We start from the raw sequence: 16,967 nt of genomic DNA, 5'->3' as shown, positions 1-16,967 counted from the left end.
GCTCCCCATGTAATTAAAATTAACACGAGGCCAACCAAATCTTCCAGACAAGGTTTTTGTTTTTGGGGCTTGTACTCAAGCAACTAGGCAGACAGCAGAGGTGCAAGGACTGTCTTGTTGGCTCCCTGAAGAGGCTTGCAGGGATGTTTTTATTAGTGAAGTGTGGGAATTGACATCATGAGTAAGGCATGCAGGCTGGGCTGGGCAAAGCACGTGAGAGGTAGGAGATGCGGATCAGCATATCTGGTTGCGCTGGTTCTCTTGGTTAATGGGCCACTTGGTGGTCTGGCTGGCGGCAAGAAGACTGTCAGTCAGTTGTTCAGTGTTCCTTCCTGAGGTGGGATACTCCATAACCTTGGTTTCATATTTAGATTTCCTAAGGCCAGTTCCTGGAACTTTAAGTAGAAAGCATGTTAAGTATTAGGAAGAAGCAACCCCGTTCCATTTCTGTTCTATCTATTTCCCCCTGAGAGATTTCACCCTCTGTTCTTAAGGAGAAAGGGCTGAAGATCTCATCTTCTGAAGCTACTTCCTGCTGAACAGGGATGTCGTCCCTGCCTAACTTTAGGGGGGTGGGGAAATCTCTCACTGGCTGTCCTAAAGACCTGTAGGGACTGGGGTGCTCCTGGGATGTTATGGGTTGGAATCCTTGGGCCATCATCAGCTTGACTTGGAGCTATTGAAACCTGAAAGACACAAACTTTACCAAAAGGTTAAAAACACAATACCCCAAAAGTAATAGCAATTAAATGACCACTTAGGGTCCGAAGAAAGGTAAAAATCATGTCATACTTTGTAGGTATCCACTGATGGAGCCCCAGATGGTTTGAGCAGTAGAGTTATTAAGATTATATAGCCAGGTAGCCTCTTGGTGAATCTTTACTTTTATTTTCTTTTGGAGACAGGGTCTCACTCTGTCATCCAGGTAGGAGTGTAGTGGTGCCATCATGGCTTACTGCATGCTCAACCTTCTGGGCTCAGGCAGTCCTCCCACCTCAGCCTCCTGAGTAGCTGGGAATAAAGGCACATGCCACCAAGACCACCTAATTTTTTTTTTCTTTTTTGTAATTTTGTAGAGATGGGGTTTAGCCATGTTGCCCAGGCTGGTCTCGAACTCTTAGGCTCAAACGATCCACCCACCTTGTCCTCCCAAAGTGCTGGGATTATAGGCATGAGCCATTGTGCCTGGTCTTGGTAAATCTTTTGAACTTGCAGTTTAGCCAATCCTGAACTGTTAATGTAAGAACAACAGATGTGGTTTATTACTGTGCATACCCGCCCTTGTTCAGCCAGAAGATAGTCCAGGGCAAATCTGTTGTCTAAGACAGCATTGGCTAGGGAGTGCAGGGAGGCTTGATGTCCTTTTATGGCTCTGCCTATACTAGTTGCCAGTGTTTAAAAGGTTTGAAAGTTTCTCAAAGCTGCCTCACAGTATGCAAAGCCATCCCAAGGGGCTATTCCAATTCCTGCCAAAATTAGCCCTATTGCCTTTTTAGATTTCACCACATGTGTGATATTATGAACTGTTATTCCTCTGGGACTTAAAGTACCTAACATGCATTCTTCATTTGTTGTACATTGTCCACACAAGGGCACGCTAGTGCAAGTAACGGAGAGGTGAAATTGGCTGAGGGGTAGCTGTTGATCAGATGGCAGTCTGGGTGTCCACAAAGGAACAGAATGCCCCATGGGTGCACAAACTTACACGAGGCGAGAGAAGTTCAGGTGAGCAGCTAAGCTTTGGAGAGAGGTATGACTGTTTTGGCATGGGGGAAAAGATAGCCTTCCTGAGCCCAAGTTTGATTAGGGTTTTTCTTTACTGCTAAGAGAAAACCCGGTGGGATTTCAAAGTAGGCAGTCCAACTTCTCTTTTTTCCACCCTTTTTGGTGACCAAAGCATTTAGCAACCCAATGAGGTTTATACATTCAAAGGAAAGGGAGACACTTAGGTCCACCATAAGAGGTGCAGAGGTTATTTTAGGTTTCCATACCTCCTTTGTGAAGTTGGTAGTTGAGCTTTTAGGGAGTGCAAGAGGCAGCCCCTCTGAGCCTGGGATGATGGTAGAATACCCAGCAGTTGGACAAATTATTACCTGAAGCTATAATGCTGGAAAGGTTGTCAAGAGAGTTTATTTCTCATCTTAGTAGGTCCAGCCTACCCTGTGCCCCAATGGGGAGGAGTGGGAACGAAGAGTAGCATCTTTATACCCAGCAGGGACAAATGAAGTCTTTACCTGAGGGAGGAGGCTGAGCAAAGCGACAGAATAATAGTAAACCAGTTAGTAATACAAGGAAAAGTATTGGACTCAAGATCTCTAACCACATTACTTCTCCGATGATGAATTGGCTCTCCTGAATTTGAGGTCTTCCACAGGTTTTCAGGAGTAAAATGGGCCTTCTGGGCGAGTCTGGAAACATTTAGGAGAAAGCATTTCTGATCGGGAGAGGTGTACCCAGCTAGTGATTCCTTGTGAGTTGGCTGCAGTTGGAGTGGTCAGGATCACCCAGTAAGGGCCCTCCCATTAAAGCAAGGGGTGGTCCTCCAGAGAGCCTGCCCTTCGAGTCTTTAGGAGGACTTGGTCCCCTGGATTAACTTGTAAAGGGGTTTTCCCATCCTTAATGGGGACTGGCAGGATTTTATTTCCATACTCTGAAGTCACCTTTTGAATCTGTCCTAAATTGATACTGTAATTTTTTATGTAATTCTTCACCTAACAGGAGGTCAGTGGTGAGGAAAGCCCTCTGGTAGATCATCTCAGAAGAACTAAGTCTTAGGCTGCACGAAGGGGCCCTGCAGACCCTAAGAAGACTGGGAGCATCTTAATCCAGGACTCGTGCGTCTCCTGAAAGAGTTTGGCTAGAGTCATCTCAAGTGTATGGTTCATCTTAACTTTCCCTGATGATTGGGGTGCCAGTTCATAATCTATTCCTAGAGTTGTGGAGAGGCTCTGAGTAATCTTAGCGATGAAGGAGAGCCTGTTACCACTCTGAGGGGACTTGGGGAGTCCAAATTGAGAAATTACTTCCTTTAGTGAAGATCTACAGACTTCTACTGCTTTTTCTGTATAGGTAGGGAAACCCTTGACCCATCCAGTAAAAGTATCCACAAACACCAGGAGACATTTGTACCCTAGATTTGGAGGCATTTGGGTTAAAACTACCTGCCAGTCTTCTCCCAGATAAGTTCCCCTGTGTTGAACCAGTTTAAGTCAAGAAGGGGGAATTGGATGGATGTGGGGATTATTCCGGGCACGCAATTCTCTGGCAAAGGTTACTTATTTGACAGTTTTTCTCAGTTTCTTTCTGGTGAATATTTTATGGACAGAATTCCATAAAACATCTCTCCATTAATGAGTGACATCATGGAGATGCTTAGTAAGTTTCCACTGGTCAGTTCCTGGAATAAAACTTGTCACCATCTGTGAACCATCCAACGCTGTTTTCCTGGTACCCCTGCCCCTTAGCTTCCTCTTGCTCTTGTGAGTATTGTAGGTGATTAGGAAGGTTGGTAGGGTCTGTCATTAAGGCCAACACATTGCTGGGTTCCTATAACCAGGCTGCCTGTCTTGTGGCCCTATTTCCTTGGCTGATGAGGGACCAGTCTCTCGGTGGCCTTTGCAGTGAATGACTGCCACCTGGCAGGGAAGTTGTGCCGCTTCCAGGAGAAGTTGGATTGGATCCTTAGGTTTGCCTGGGGAATTTTTAACTGTTTACATTCCCTTTTCCTTCCATACGGCTGCATGGGCACACAGCAGGAGAAACCTATACTTTGAGTTGGTGTATAAATTTACTCCCTCCCTTTCTCCCAGTTGTGAGGCTCTGTTAAGGCCTCTAGTACTGCTTTTTGTGCCATTCTGGGGAGGAAGGGCTTTAGTTTCTGTAGTCTCCTTCAGGCTTACTACTGCATGCCCTGCCTTTTGAGTCTCCCTCCACAAAGCTACTGCCATCACGATATCATTCCATCTTTGCATTCTCAAGAGGCTTATCTCACAAGCCAGGCCTACTGGAGTCTGTTCTGTGGGCCCTGTGCATTGATACTGTGAGTCCTCATCATCTGTGGTTGGGAGTGAGGTTGCTGTGTTCAAAGTCTGACATACCCTCAAAGTAATATCCAGGGTGTCTAATAAGAGAGCTTCATAGTTGGTCAGCCTCCCTGCAGTGAGCCAATGGTGTCCCTTGACTTCTAACCCAGTCTGAACCTGGTGGGGAGTCATAGCTTCTGTATATTGTCCCTGTGTCAGCTTAGATGCTTCACTAAACAGCAGGGCAGTGGCTGCTACTGCCCTCCAGCAGCCAGGACACTTCTGTGCAACTGGATTTATCTGTTTTGAAAAATGAGCCACTGACTTCTGAACAGGTCCTAACCTTTGAGTTAAGACTCCCAAAGCTATTTCTAGTCTCTCACAAATATGCAAGGTAAGTGGTTTTTCCCAGTTAGGGTGTCCAAGGACAAGGGCTTGACTCAGCTCAGTTTTTAGGGGTTCAAAAGATTGTTGACATTTCTTCTCCCAGTGCAAGGGTTCTCTTTCTTCCCCTTTTTGGGTCTCACGTAGGGGTTTAGCCGTGAGGCCATAATTTGGAATCCAAATACTATAGAAGCCCACCATTCCCAAGAAACCCTGGGGCTGCCTTTTTGTTTGTGGGACCAGCAATGAAGTGATTGCTTTTTCCAGTCCACAACTAGTGTTCGGGCTCCTGGGGTCAGAATGAACCCCAGATATCAGAACTTCTGTAAAGAAATCTGGGCCTTGGATGGGGCTGACCTTTTATCACCGCTCAGCCAGGAAATTCAAGGTTTTAATGATATTAAAATCTGAATCCTGCCATGTCTGGCTGACAATGAACAAGTAATCCACATATTGTAATAAAAGTCCCATTCTGTAGGCTTAGCTCCCTGCATTCCCAAAAAGGTGGGGGCCTTCCCGGAAGCCCCGGGGAAGCACAGTCCATGTGTACTATGTGGCTTTCTGGGCATCAGGGATTTCTCCATTCAAAGCGAAAAGATACAGGGATTCTGGGTGGAGTGGGCTACACAAAAGAAAGCATCATTGAAGTGTAGCAGAGTGAAAAACTGAGCATCTCCAGGTATCTGAGCACAGACAAGCTTGGGACCAGTGTTGGGTGGATGGGAATGACTGCCTCATTACCCCCCTTCAAGTCCTACACAAACTGATATTCTCCATTAGGCTTTTTAACAGGGAGGACCGAGGTGTTGCCTGGGGACTGGCAGGGTTTAGCCCTTGCTATAGGAATTTGTGGAGTAATGGCTGAACCCCATTCAGTGCCACAGGTTTTAGGAGGTACGATTTCCTCCGTGGGTAGCCCATCCCAGGCTTCAGATCTGTCTTTACTGGGGGAACTTTATTAGCCTGTCCTAGGACTGAAGTGTCCGATAGGGAAGGGGTGACATGATCCTTGCTTTCTTTGGGTATGTTTTGGGTCTCAAGTTCCTGTCCATTTAAGAGTGCTAGCAGGTGGATTCCCTTTTCTGGCTCTGCCTCTACCTGCAGTCTGTCCTCTTCCAGGGAGATGGTGGCTCCCATTTTGCTTAATAAGTCTCTACCCAGCAATGGAGTAGGACATTCCGGGGGGGCATACAGAAATGAGGAGAAAAAAGCCTAGACATGGCCTCACAAGCAAGAGGGAAAGTAAATTTTCTTACCTTAGGACACCTGTCTATTCCCATTACCCTGCCATTGCAATTGGAGAGGGGGCAAATAGGCTGGGTCAGGACAGAGCAGGCGGCTCTGCTGTCCACGAGGAACTGTTTTCCTACCTGCCACGTCAAGGGTGACCTGAGGCTCCGTGGTGTGATGACGATGGAGTGTGCTGCAGTCAGAGCCAGGGTGCTGTCAGGCGGTGTGTATCAATCTCTTCTGAAAGCTTGGTGAGGAGTGGGGGCTGGCCAGGGTTGCCTGCCGGCTGTCCTGTTTTAGGGAGGTCAGGGCAGCCTCTCTTCCAGTGACCCTCCGTCCTGCAGTATGCACACTGGCTCCATCCAAGGTTGGCTGTCTTCGAATGGTTGGTCTCCTGAGCCTCCTAGGGTCACCCTGAGATGGTGGATGAATTAGGGCAGCCAGAAGCTGTGCTGTTTTGGTCACTCTCCTTATCTGTCATCTCTGTCCTGTCCATTATTGAAAACCTTAAAAGCCTCCTCTGCCAAAGTCAACAGCAGGGTCTGGGGTCTGGCCTCCAAATTTTCTGTAATTTCCTTCTAATGTCCGGAGCTGACTGAAGGATAAAATGCGTGGCATGTGATGCCTCCCCTCTGCTGCCTCCAGGTCTGCATGGGTGCATTTCCCAAGGGCCTCAGGGACTCGATTGAGGAAGACTACTGGGATCTCCACCTTTCTCCGGGTAATTTTCTTGACGTTGTCATAGTGTACAGGTTTTACTATACATTTCCTTCTTCCTTCAGTCAGGCAGGTGACAAAGTGGCTCATTCTAGCTTTTTCTAGGTTTTCTCCGTAGTCTCACTCATGTGGAGACCGCATCTCCCCCTAAACAGATGACTGCATATTGGTGTTTAGTGACCACCTGGCTATTGGCATATTCCTTAGCCTTTTCACATATGCATTGTTTTTCATCAGTACTGCAAAGTGACCATAACATCCTGCCACGTCAATGAAAAGGCGAGATTTAGTTTAACAAATTCATCTCTAAACTTACCAGGATCCTCTGAAAATCTATCAAAGTGTTTTTTACATAGTCCTAGGTCTACCACCAAAAAAAGGAACTTGCGCCCTTGTCACTCCCCCGTTTCCATCCATTTCTCTGAGGGGAAAACAGCCCTGGGCCAGTGGGGAAGCAAAAGAGGGTGCCTGTTTGGAGTCTGATTGGAGTGCTGTTGGGGACAGCACAGGGGCGCCCCTCCCCAGGAGGCCTGTTTAGGGTAGGGAGGGAGTGCCTGGGGCCTGAGGCTGTGGGGGTCCGCTTCCTCAAGTTCCTTCAGGAGGAACCGGGAAATAGGGGCCACTCACACCTGAGAAGAATCCAGTAGCTTTGGGTCCTAGCATAACCTCATAAAAGCTTGTACCTAGGTATCCCTCCCCGTTTCTCTGTCCATTCACAGAATAGGTCCGGCTGTAAGATAGTGTTAAAACTAGGAGATCCACTTCTGCCCATGGCCATTTTTCTTGATCTAATGTGTACTAGGGCAGGTTGTATAACAGAGGAAAATCGGTGTCTTTTTCTTTTTTTTTAATTAAAAAAAAATTTTTTTTTTGAGGCAGGGTCTCACTCCATTGCGCAGGCTGGGGTGCTATGGTGTGACCACAACTCACCGCAGCCTCAACCTCCTGGACTTAAGCAATCCTCGCTTTAGCCTTCCGAGTAGCTGGGACCCCAGGAAGGCACCCCCACACCCGGATCATTTTTCCTGCTTTTTGTAGAGGTGGAGTCTTCCTATGTTTCCCAGGCTGGAGTTTCTTTTTCTTTAAACCATCTGATTTGGATTCCTTCCATTTAGAAATGATACATCGCAGATGTGAGTCTTGGAAGATGCCTGGGGCATTGCCCATGACTGTAGCCCCTGTGTCTGCTTGTCTTATTAAAGGGCCAGGGGCAGGGTGCAAGCACAGGTGTCAGGCGACGAAAAGAGAGTTGGCTCCCAGCCCCACACAGCACAACAGTACAGGTCACACAAGAGGGCCGGCGTGAGCAGTGAAGAGAACTCCCCAAAACCGAGTGCCAGCTTGGATGGTTTCTTTTTCTTCCGCAACCTTACAGCAGGTCCAGGCTCTACTGACCAGTGTCCTGCATTTGGTAGTAACGGAATGACAGTCAATAAGATGTTGAATTAAACATACAAAAAGGAAAAACAGGTCAGGGCATGAGCTAGGCAAACTCCAGCCCCATGTGCCGTCAATTCTCCCCGCACAAAGGCAGCACCCAGAGTCCGTAGGCTCGAACACTGAACAGAGAAAAGCTCACAGGCTTCCCTTCCCAACAGGTGTGGCAAAGGGAGGGAAAGCACTGAAAGACTTGAAGATTGTCAACTATTGGGTGCCGAAGCCAGGGCACCCAGTAGTTCCTTTCAGCCGTGTCAGTCCGTCCTGGACGGGTGTCTGTTCGGTTCGAGCCAACGAAGTTAAAAGTGAAGGAAGGAAAGCAGAAAGGAAGAAGGAGAAAGACAACAAATAGGGGACGCGAGGGAAGGGAAAGCATTATCTGGGGCGGGGGTGGCGAGGAGTCTTGCAGAGACCAGAGGAAAACTCACCAGTCGCGGTGGCAGCGCTGAATCAATGGGGCCTCCCTCCGACTCGCTGGCTTACAAGCCTCCCCTGCAGGGAGGGAAATTGCTCCTTGTGCTCCTGCCTGGCTCACCAGATAATCTGCACCAAGCAGATTTTCCAGACAAGGCTTTTAGTTGGGGGCTTGTGCTTGAGCGCACGGGGAGATGGCAGAGACTCTGCAGCTGGCTCTCTAGAAGAGCCGGGAGAGACATTTTATTAGCAAAGCCTGGTAACTGACATCAGGAGAGGGCATGTAGGCTGGGCTGGGCAAAGCATGTGAGGGGTAGGGGATGCGGGTCAGCGTATCTAGTGGCTGATGGTTATCTTGGTTAATGGACCACCTGGTGGGCTGGCCAGAGGCAACAAGGCTGTAATCAAGCTTGTTCAACCCCAGGCCTGCGGGCCGGCGACATGCAGCCCAGGACTGCTTTGAATGTGGCCCAACACAAATTTGTAACATTTCTTAAAACATTATGAGATTCTTTTGCGACTTATTTTTTTTTTAAAGCACATCAGCTATTGTTAGTGTATTTTGTGTGTGGCCCAAGACAGTTCTTCAGTGTGGCCCAGGGAAGCCAAAAGATTGGACACCCCTGCTGTAAATCAGTTGTTCAGTGTTCCTTCCTGGGATGAGACACTCCACCACCTTGGTTTGATATTTAGATTTCCTAAGGCTAATTCCTGGGATTCTTTAAGTAGAAGGTCTGGTTAAACATGAAGAAGGAGCCGTATCCCATTCCTGTTCTTTTTCATTATGACTCTCCATCCATTAATGTAGTTTCCTGGAACATTTAAAAGGTGACCCCATATTTTCATAATCTGAATTTTTATGTCTTTTGTTTACTACTTTATTCCGAGGGCATGTAGAAAGTTACCTGGTCTTGCCCGGACACAGTGGCTTATGCCTGTAATCTCAGTACTTTGGAAGGCCAAGGCTAGTGGATTGCTTGAGCCCAGGAGTTCGAGACCACCCCCAGGCAACATGGTGAAACCTCGTCTCTACTGAAAATACAAAAATTAGCCAGGCATGTTGGGTGCATCTTTAGTCTCAGCTACTTGGGAGGCTGAGATAGAAGGATCACTTGAGCCCAGGAGGTCGAGGCTGCAGTGAGCTATGATCATACCACTGCAGTCCAACCTGGGTGACAGAGCAAAACTCTGTCTCAAAAAAAAAAAAAAAAAAGTAACTTACCTGGCCCAGAATAGATGTGCAGTAAATGGGTTTTTGTGTATATGAATGAATGAATGGAAGACTGAATTCGTTATTATAGATGAGATAGTGGGGGCCATTCTGAGTCTAGTATCAAGGAGTTTACAGAGTTGCAGAAGACAAGTTTGCTAATGTGTGCTGAGTGCTTTCATAGCCTAGTACCATGTTAAGTGCTTCATTTGGATTGTTTCATTCAGTCCTCACAGCGCACTCATGAATTAAGTGCTGCTGTTATCCCCTTTTTGCACATAAGGAAACTGAGGCTTAAAGAAGTTAATTTGCCCAAAGTCTCCTATCTAGGAAAGGGTGGAGCTGAGATTCAAACTGTGACTTCAAGCTCAAGATCAAGGCATCTTAACAGTTTTTTTTTTTTTTTTTTTGAGACGGAGTTTTGCTCTTGTTGCCCAGGCTGGAGTGCAATGGCACGATCTCAGCTCACCGCAACCTCCGCCTCCTAGGTTCAAGCGATTCTCCTGCCTCAGCCTCCCGAGTAGCTGGGATTACAGACATGTGCCACCACGCCTGGCTAATTTTGTATTTTTAGTAGAGACGGGTTTTCTCCATTTTGGTCGGGCTGGTCTCGAACTCCCGACCTCAGGTGATCTGCCTGCCTCGGTCTCTCAAAGTGCTGGGATTACAGGCGTGAGCCACTGTGCCCGGCCCGCATCTTAATAGTTTTAACTACAGTCCCTCCCCATCCCCCCTTTTAAATTAGTCATTTAAATAAAACCCTAATTCTTATATTGAAAAAAATGTGAGTAAACATTGTTTCAGCTGTCCTTTAGAAAAGTCTGATCCTTATAAATTGGAAATAATTTTCAAGCTTTATTTTTTCTAGATCCATGAAAATAATGGATCACCCTTTCCTAATATATTTAATTTTATATTAAATATGCTTTTTAAGTGATAAATGGCAATTCTGATGCTCTGGGAACTGCAAAGTACTGGCTGGCTAGAACTCTGAGTGGAATAAGAGTAACTGGCTCTAGGTTAAGTCCAGAGATGGTTTCCTGGGATAGAAAGTGTGTCGGTGTTTGGTTATGGTTGTTGGGATATTGACGCAGATCTGATTTCTGATTTTTTGCCTATTCTGGATTGGGGGAGTTACCACATAAATGTTACTGAACTTCAAGTTTGTGTAAGAGTCAATTCTTCTGGCTACCTGTAACAAATAACAGGTACCTTTAAAAGTCTGATTGAGAATAGGCAGCAAACTAGAGATGGCCCAAAAAAACATTGGAACATTTGAAAAATTCTTGTTAGGTTATCTTTAGCTATTTCTAAGTCTAAATACTTCATGATTAGTTTGTGATTTGGACATCAAATGCTGAGTGTAATGCTTAGCTGATGTCACCTGAGACTTGTGTCCACTGAAGTTTTACCGTATGTGCTTAGGGTCAAAAGTAATTAAACTGAAGCCCTTTTTAGAGGGGCGTCTGCTTTGAGCAATAGCAAATATATATTTGCCATTTTGGTAGTGAGTGTCTGCATTTGTGCAGTAAATGAGCTCATGAGTAAATTGAGGAGCAAATAGACTCATCTTTCTCCTCTTTCCCATCTTCCCATAGATGCAAGCCTCCCCTATCCAGCCCTATTCTAGAACTGCATTCGGAGGACACACTTCAGATGGGTAAATATCAAGCTAATGCAAAATGGACTGTATCAGTATTTTTGCTTCCCACTCCCTTTTTGAAGATGGGGTTTGTGTTGGGTGTGTGTGTGTGTGTGTGTTTGTGTGGTGGGATACAATGTATTGTCAACTGAAGAATGACGAGGTTCGTAAGTTTGGAAAGGAGAGCTTGCTTTCTCAGAGAGGGTTGCAGCCTGCAGGGTGGCCGTTCTAACAGGCTGGGAAGCACAGCCTCCTGCCAGAAGCCAACAACAGACACTTTGAAGGAGGGGCAAAAGGATGAGGAATTTATGCCCAGCCAGGTGGGCGAACATACATATTTAATAAGCTATAGGAGGAGTCATGAATATTTATGAAGGGCGAACTGTGTACATGTGCAGTTGAGCTTCACATCCCATCATAGGTCCAATGTACAAAAAATGGCAGTGTTAGCATGATCCAAGGGTGGAGGTTTTGGCCCTCTGACATCAAAAGGTGAGGCAGAGGACACAAAAACCCACATCTTTCGGAGACTGGCCAGAACCACCCCTTGTTCTGTGTTCTCATCAGGAAGGAATGCTGGTTGACTGTTCTGAAGTAGCCAAAGAGAGGGGCAGCAGTCAGGCAGTTGGGTTGGATGACAGCAGCAGTAGTCTTTTGAAAGGGCTGGTTGCTGTTTAGCCCTTAGGGAAGAACGCCTACAGGCAGTTAGTGAGCAAGGGGTTTGAGGAGGCATCTGACCTCCCATCCCCACGTGGCCAAGAACTCAGTTTTCAAGGTCACTCTGGGGTCCCCTTGGTTCAGGTGGCTGGGGGACTTAGAATTTTATTTTTAGTCTACAGTAGACTTTTGCTGATACATTTACACTTGGGGTTACCACGAAAGAATTTTCAATGACTTTCTAAATGACTCTTCTTAGATGTCCTTAGGTCTCTAATCTTCAGTCTTTCTGTGAAGACCTTGAGTTACTTGCCAACATTTCAAAAATCAACTTCTCATGAAAAATCTCGATTTCTAGCTTTCCTTGGAAAAAATCAGAAGATGTGGTAACATTAGGCCATGTAATGTTACCACGATTTCCACATGGGAACAGTTAAATAGTGGCTGCCTCAGAGGAGTTGCCCATCCTCCAGTTCTGTCCCCACCACTCTCTAGTATCTTACACTTGACCTGCTTCACTCAATTCTGTTACCTGTTTGGCCCTGGCAGTCAATTTTCCCCATTTTTTCCCTGAACTTTTAATTGTGACTGTCTTAACAATGCTTTTCTCATTTCTGAGCCTTTCAAATTATGGGTAAATCTCTACCACAATCTTCCTTTGTTTTCAGTTTTTGTCTGAGAGAAGTTAAAGGGGTTTATTAGTAATTCTGGTCAGAGAACGTGCAGAGGACAGCCTTCACCAGTAGTCAGCACAGGTAACACCGTGGGCATCAGGTGACTGGATGAGCCAGGTTTATTACAACAAGCAGGGATATGAGAGGAGGGAAAGTGTTCTCTGAGGCGGGGGTGGCAAGGAGTCTAGGCTTTTTCTAGCCCACTCCTCCAGATTTTTCCAACCTCTACCCATTACCGAGTTCCAAATCTGCTTCCACATTTTCAGGTACTTACAGCCACAGCCCCTCTTCTCAGCTTCTCAGTACCAGTTTTCTGGTTTAGCTTGTTTTGTGCTTCTATAACAGAATACATGGGACTGGGTACTTTATAAAAAGAACAGAGACTTAGTACAGTTCTGGAAGCTGAGAAGTTTGAGGTTGAGGGGCCCACATCTGGCAAGGGCCTTTTTGCAGTGTCATCCCATGGAGGAAGGTAGAAAGGCAAGAGAGCATGACTGTGTGAGAGAGAGGTAAAGGGATGCAGACTCAGAACACACTCCCAATCCCAAGAGAGTGGCATTAATTCATTCATTGGGACTGAATCACCTCTTAAAGGTCCTACCTTTCAACACTGTTGCATGGGGGATTAAGTTTGTAACACACGAACTTTGGAGGGACACATTCAAACCATAGCACTCTAACACTGGGTATATTGTGATTTAAAAAATTTTCTACCAGTCTGGCCGGGTGTGGTGGCTCACGCCTGTAATCCCAGCATTTTGGGAGGCCGAGGCAGGTGGATCACCTGAGGTCAGGGGTTCGAGACCAGCCTGGCCAACATGGTGAAACCCCGTCTCTACTAAAAATACAAAAATTAGCTGGGTGTGGTGGCGGGCGCTTGTAATCCCAGCTATTTGGGAAGCTGAGGCAGGAGAATCGCTTGAACCTGGGAGATGGAGGTTGCAGTGAGCTGAGATCATGCCGCTGCACTCCAGCCTGGGCGACAGAGTGAGATGAGAGTCTATCCAAAAGAAAAAATTTCTACCGGTCTGGTAGGCCAAAATGATGCCCTATTCTTTTCTTTTCTCTTCTTTTCTTTTTTTTTCTTCTCTTTTCTTTATTTTTTGAGATGGAGTCTCTGTCTGTCGCCCAGGCTGGAGTGCAGTGGCTTGATCTCTGCTCACTGCAACCTCTGCCTCCCGGGTTCAAGCGATTCTCCTGCCTCAGCCTCCCGAGCAGCTGGAATTACAGGCACGCGCCACCACGCCTGGCTAAATTTTTTTGTATTTTTAGTAGAGACGGGGTTTCAGCATGTTGGTCAGGCTGGTCTTGAACTCCTAACCTCGTGATCCTCTGCCTCGGCCTCCCAAAGTGCTGGGATTACAGGCGTGAGCCACCGGGCCTGGCCGATGTCCTATTATTTTAAAAAAAATTATGTGACTTTGAATGCTAGTGAGATGGAGCATCTTTCCTTCGTTTTATTGGACTTTGGGACCTCTTGTAAATTAATTTTTTCATGTCCTTTTTCCATTAGTTTGTAGTTTCTTTCCTTTTCAGTTTATAGGAACTGTTCATAACACATAGATGTGTTCTTTTTTTTTTTTTTTTTTTTTTTTTTTGAGAGTCTTGCTCTGTCACCCATGCTGGAGTGCAGTGGCGTGATCTCGGCTCACTGCAAGCTCCACCTCCTGGGTTCATGCCATTCTCCTGCCTCAGCCTCCCAAGTAGCTGGGACTACAGGCGCCTGCCACCACTCCTGACTAATTTTTTCTGTATTTTTAGTAGAGATGGGGTTTCACTGTGTTAGCCAGGATGGTCTCAATCTCTTGACCTTATGATCCACCCGCCTTGGCCTCCCAAAGTGCTGGGATTATAGGCTTGAGCCACTGAACCCGACCAGATGTGTTCTTTGATAAAGGTCTGTTGTCAACTTTTTTTTATTGAACTTTTTTCTCATTCTTTTACTTACCTTTTAACTTTGTGTCTCGTCAGTAAATTTTTTACTCTGGTTCTTTATAGTTTTTGATTTTGCCATCGTGCTGAGAAAGGAGAATTTGAATAAAAATGAAATAAAAATGTGAATGAAAATTTGAGCAAACTGATAGGTGATCTTAAAACTGACAAAAAATATTTGTTTAAAAATGACCTTGTTTTATCAAACCTACAAGGCTATGACAGTGAGAATCACCATTATTTATTTATCAGTAAGAAAGAAAAAGTGCTGACACTTAAGCTGACACATCACCAACTGTTAGATGCATCCTGATTTCAGGAATGTTAAAATGTGAAAGGATGCATCTTAGAATTGAAGATGTATTTTTTTAAGCTAAAATCTGCCTAGGGTAAAAAATAAAAAGTATACAAATGGGCACACAATGAAAAGTCAGAAGGTGTTTTTTTTTGTTTGTTTTTTTTTTTTTTTTTTTGAGACGGAGTCTCGCTCTGTCACCCAGGCTGGAGTCCAGTAGCACGATCTCGGTTCACTGCAAGCTCCGCCTCCTGGGTTCACGCCATTCTCCTGCCTCAGCCTCTCCGAGTAGCTGGGACTACAGGTGCCTGCCACCACGCCCGGCTAATTTTTTGTATTTTTTAGTAGAGACGGGGTTTCACTGTGGTCTCGATCTCCTGACCTCGTGATCCGCCCACCTCGGCCTCCCAAAGTGCTGGGATTACAAGCGTGAGCCACCGCGCCCAGCCCAGAAGGTGTTTTTAAAAAGGAAGGCCGGGTGTGGTGTCTCAGTGCCTGTAATCCCAGTGCTTCATGAGGCTGAGGTGGGAGCATTGCTGAGGGCACCTAGTGAGACCCTGTCACAAAAACATAAAAAAAAACTAGCTGGGCATGGTGGTGCACGCCTATAGTCCTAGCTACTTGGGAGGCTGAGGCGGGAGGATACCTTTAGCCCAGGAGTTGGAGGCTGCAGAGAGCTGTGATTGCACCACAGCACTTCATCCTGGGTGACAGAGCGTGACCCTTTCTCTCAAAAGAGTGAAAAAGGGAAATTGGGTTCTGTTACCCCCTTGCTTAAAACTCCCTACCGGATAGGACCCATGTTGTTCATTAGGCCTCTGTGTACCTCTTGATTTTACTTTCTTTTCTTTCATTCTTTTTTTTTTTTTTTTGAGACAAGTTCTCACTCTGTTGTTGCTCAGGCTGGAGGACAGTGGTGCGATGGGTCACAGCTCACTGCAGCCTTGAACTCCTGGGCTCAAGTGATCCTCCTGCCACAGTCTCCTGAGTAGCTGGGACTACAGCTGTGTGTCGCTACACACAGCTGATTTTAAATTTTTTTGAGGGGAGACACGGTCTCACTATGTTGCTCAGGTTGGTCTCAAACTCCTGGTGTCAAACAGTCCTCCCGCCTCGACCTCTCAGTGTTGAGATTACAGGCATGATACCCTGCACCCGCTGCTGATTTTTCCTTTGACCACAGTAACTATGATCCAGCCACACAGATATCTTGCTGTTCTCTGACTGTGCCAAGCATGTTCTTTCCCTCAGTCCTTTTCATTTCCTCTCTCCTCTTTGCTTGATGGGCTCCTTCTCATCTGCTCAGCTGCTGCTTCCTCAGAGGGGCCCTCCCTGACTACTAGGTTAAAAACAGACCCCCTTCCTGCCACCTTATGTCACACTCTTCTCTTTCAGTTTCCTCATGGTACTAACTGCTCCCTGATATATTCTTGATTACTCATTTATTTAATGATTCACTTTCTCCCTCTTCTGCCATGTAAGCTTCCTGAGAACAGGGACTGCTTCTGTCTTGTTCACCACTGTAACCCCTGCACCAAGAGCAGTGCCTAGCGCACAGACAGTGTTGAATGAATACTCACGTGACTACTTGAATGGATGAATGTGTTTGTGTTTTTGTAATCCACTTCAACTCTGGTGAAATTAGGCAGAAAGCAAAAAGAACAGCAAGTGAAAGCATTTCAGAATGCGAACAGGATTTCAGCTGGGCCGTGAGAAGGAGACCTTACCTAGGGAACAGATGATCTCAGCCAGGGCACACTGAAGGAAGAGCTGGGAAGGCCAGTGTGGCTGGGGCTCGGGTGGCAGGAGGTGTGTGCTTCAAGATTGAGAAAGATCGTAAAGCCGGCTGAGAATTTTGGACTCCATTCTACAGGGAGTCAGAAGCCTGTTTCACATGCCCCACAATACCCTGAACTTCTCTGTAGAACTTACCACACTTGCCCTTGTTCTCTCTCTTTCCCACTGGATTATAAGCCCCATGAGGGCAGGGACCATGTCTTCTTGTTCATCAGTTATTCCTGGGACTTGGCTCAGTGCCCCAAAAGTGTCAGATGGGTAGTCAAACAAACTAATCCTCTGTACAGTCTGGAAGTCCGCCTGAGGCTGTCTCCATTTTACCTTTTTTTTTTTTTTAAACTGAAGGATCCTAGGAAAATCTGTGAACCTAAAAGATCACTTTGCAATGCTTAACAACAATGATAATTAGTCTGTCATAGAAGATAACCATGAATGGGATTGATGGGGTTCACTACAGATCCAACACATCTCTCTTAAAATGCATCTGGGGGTGATGGAAGAGATTATTAGTCATATGATACACCAGCACTTGTGTGTGTGTGTATGTGTTTAACTA

General features: G+C 46.2%; 1 protein-coding gene and 1 long non-coding RNA gene across 2 annotated transcripts in view; one reads left to right on the top strand and one right to left on the bottom strand.

Annotated features, from left to right (window-relative positions):
• The window catches only part of LCMT1 (leucine carboxyl methyltransferase 1), a 67,711-nt gene that overhangs the window by 29,644 nt on the left and 21,100 nt on the right, over nt 1-16,967 (top strand). Inside the window, exon 5 of the mRNA XM_003261646.4 lies at nt 11,013-11,074. Coding sequence (XP_003261694.1) covers nt 11,013-11,074 — 62 coding nt within the window. The remainder of the gene's footprint in view (nt 1-11,012; nt 11,075-16,967) is intronic.
• LOC115831457 lies at nt 118-5,926 on the bottom strand. Its single transcript, XR_004026944.1, has 2 exons — nt 5,777-5,926; nt 118-395 (listed from the first exon to the last, which is right to left on the bottom strand). It is a non-coding gene; the product is annotated as an uncharacterized LOC115831457 (long non-coding RNA).

Source organism: Nomascus leucogenys, chromosome 2 (assembly GCF_006542625.1).
Source record: "Nomascus leucogenys isolate Asia chromosome 2, Asia_NLE_v1, whole genome shotgun sequence".
NCBI classification, from domain to species: domain Eukaryota; kingdom Metazoa; phylum Chordata; class Mammalia; order Primates; family Hylobatidae; genus Nomascus; species Nomascus leucogenys.
The sequence above is the reverse complement of the archived record's forward strand: the minus strand, read 5'-3'. Positions and strand labels throughout refer to the sequence as shown.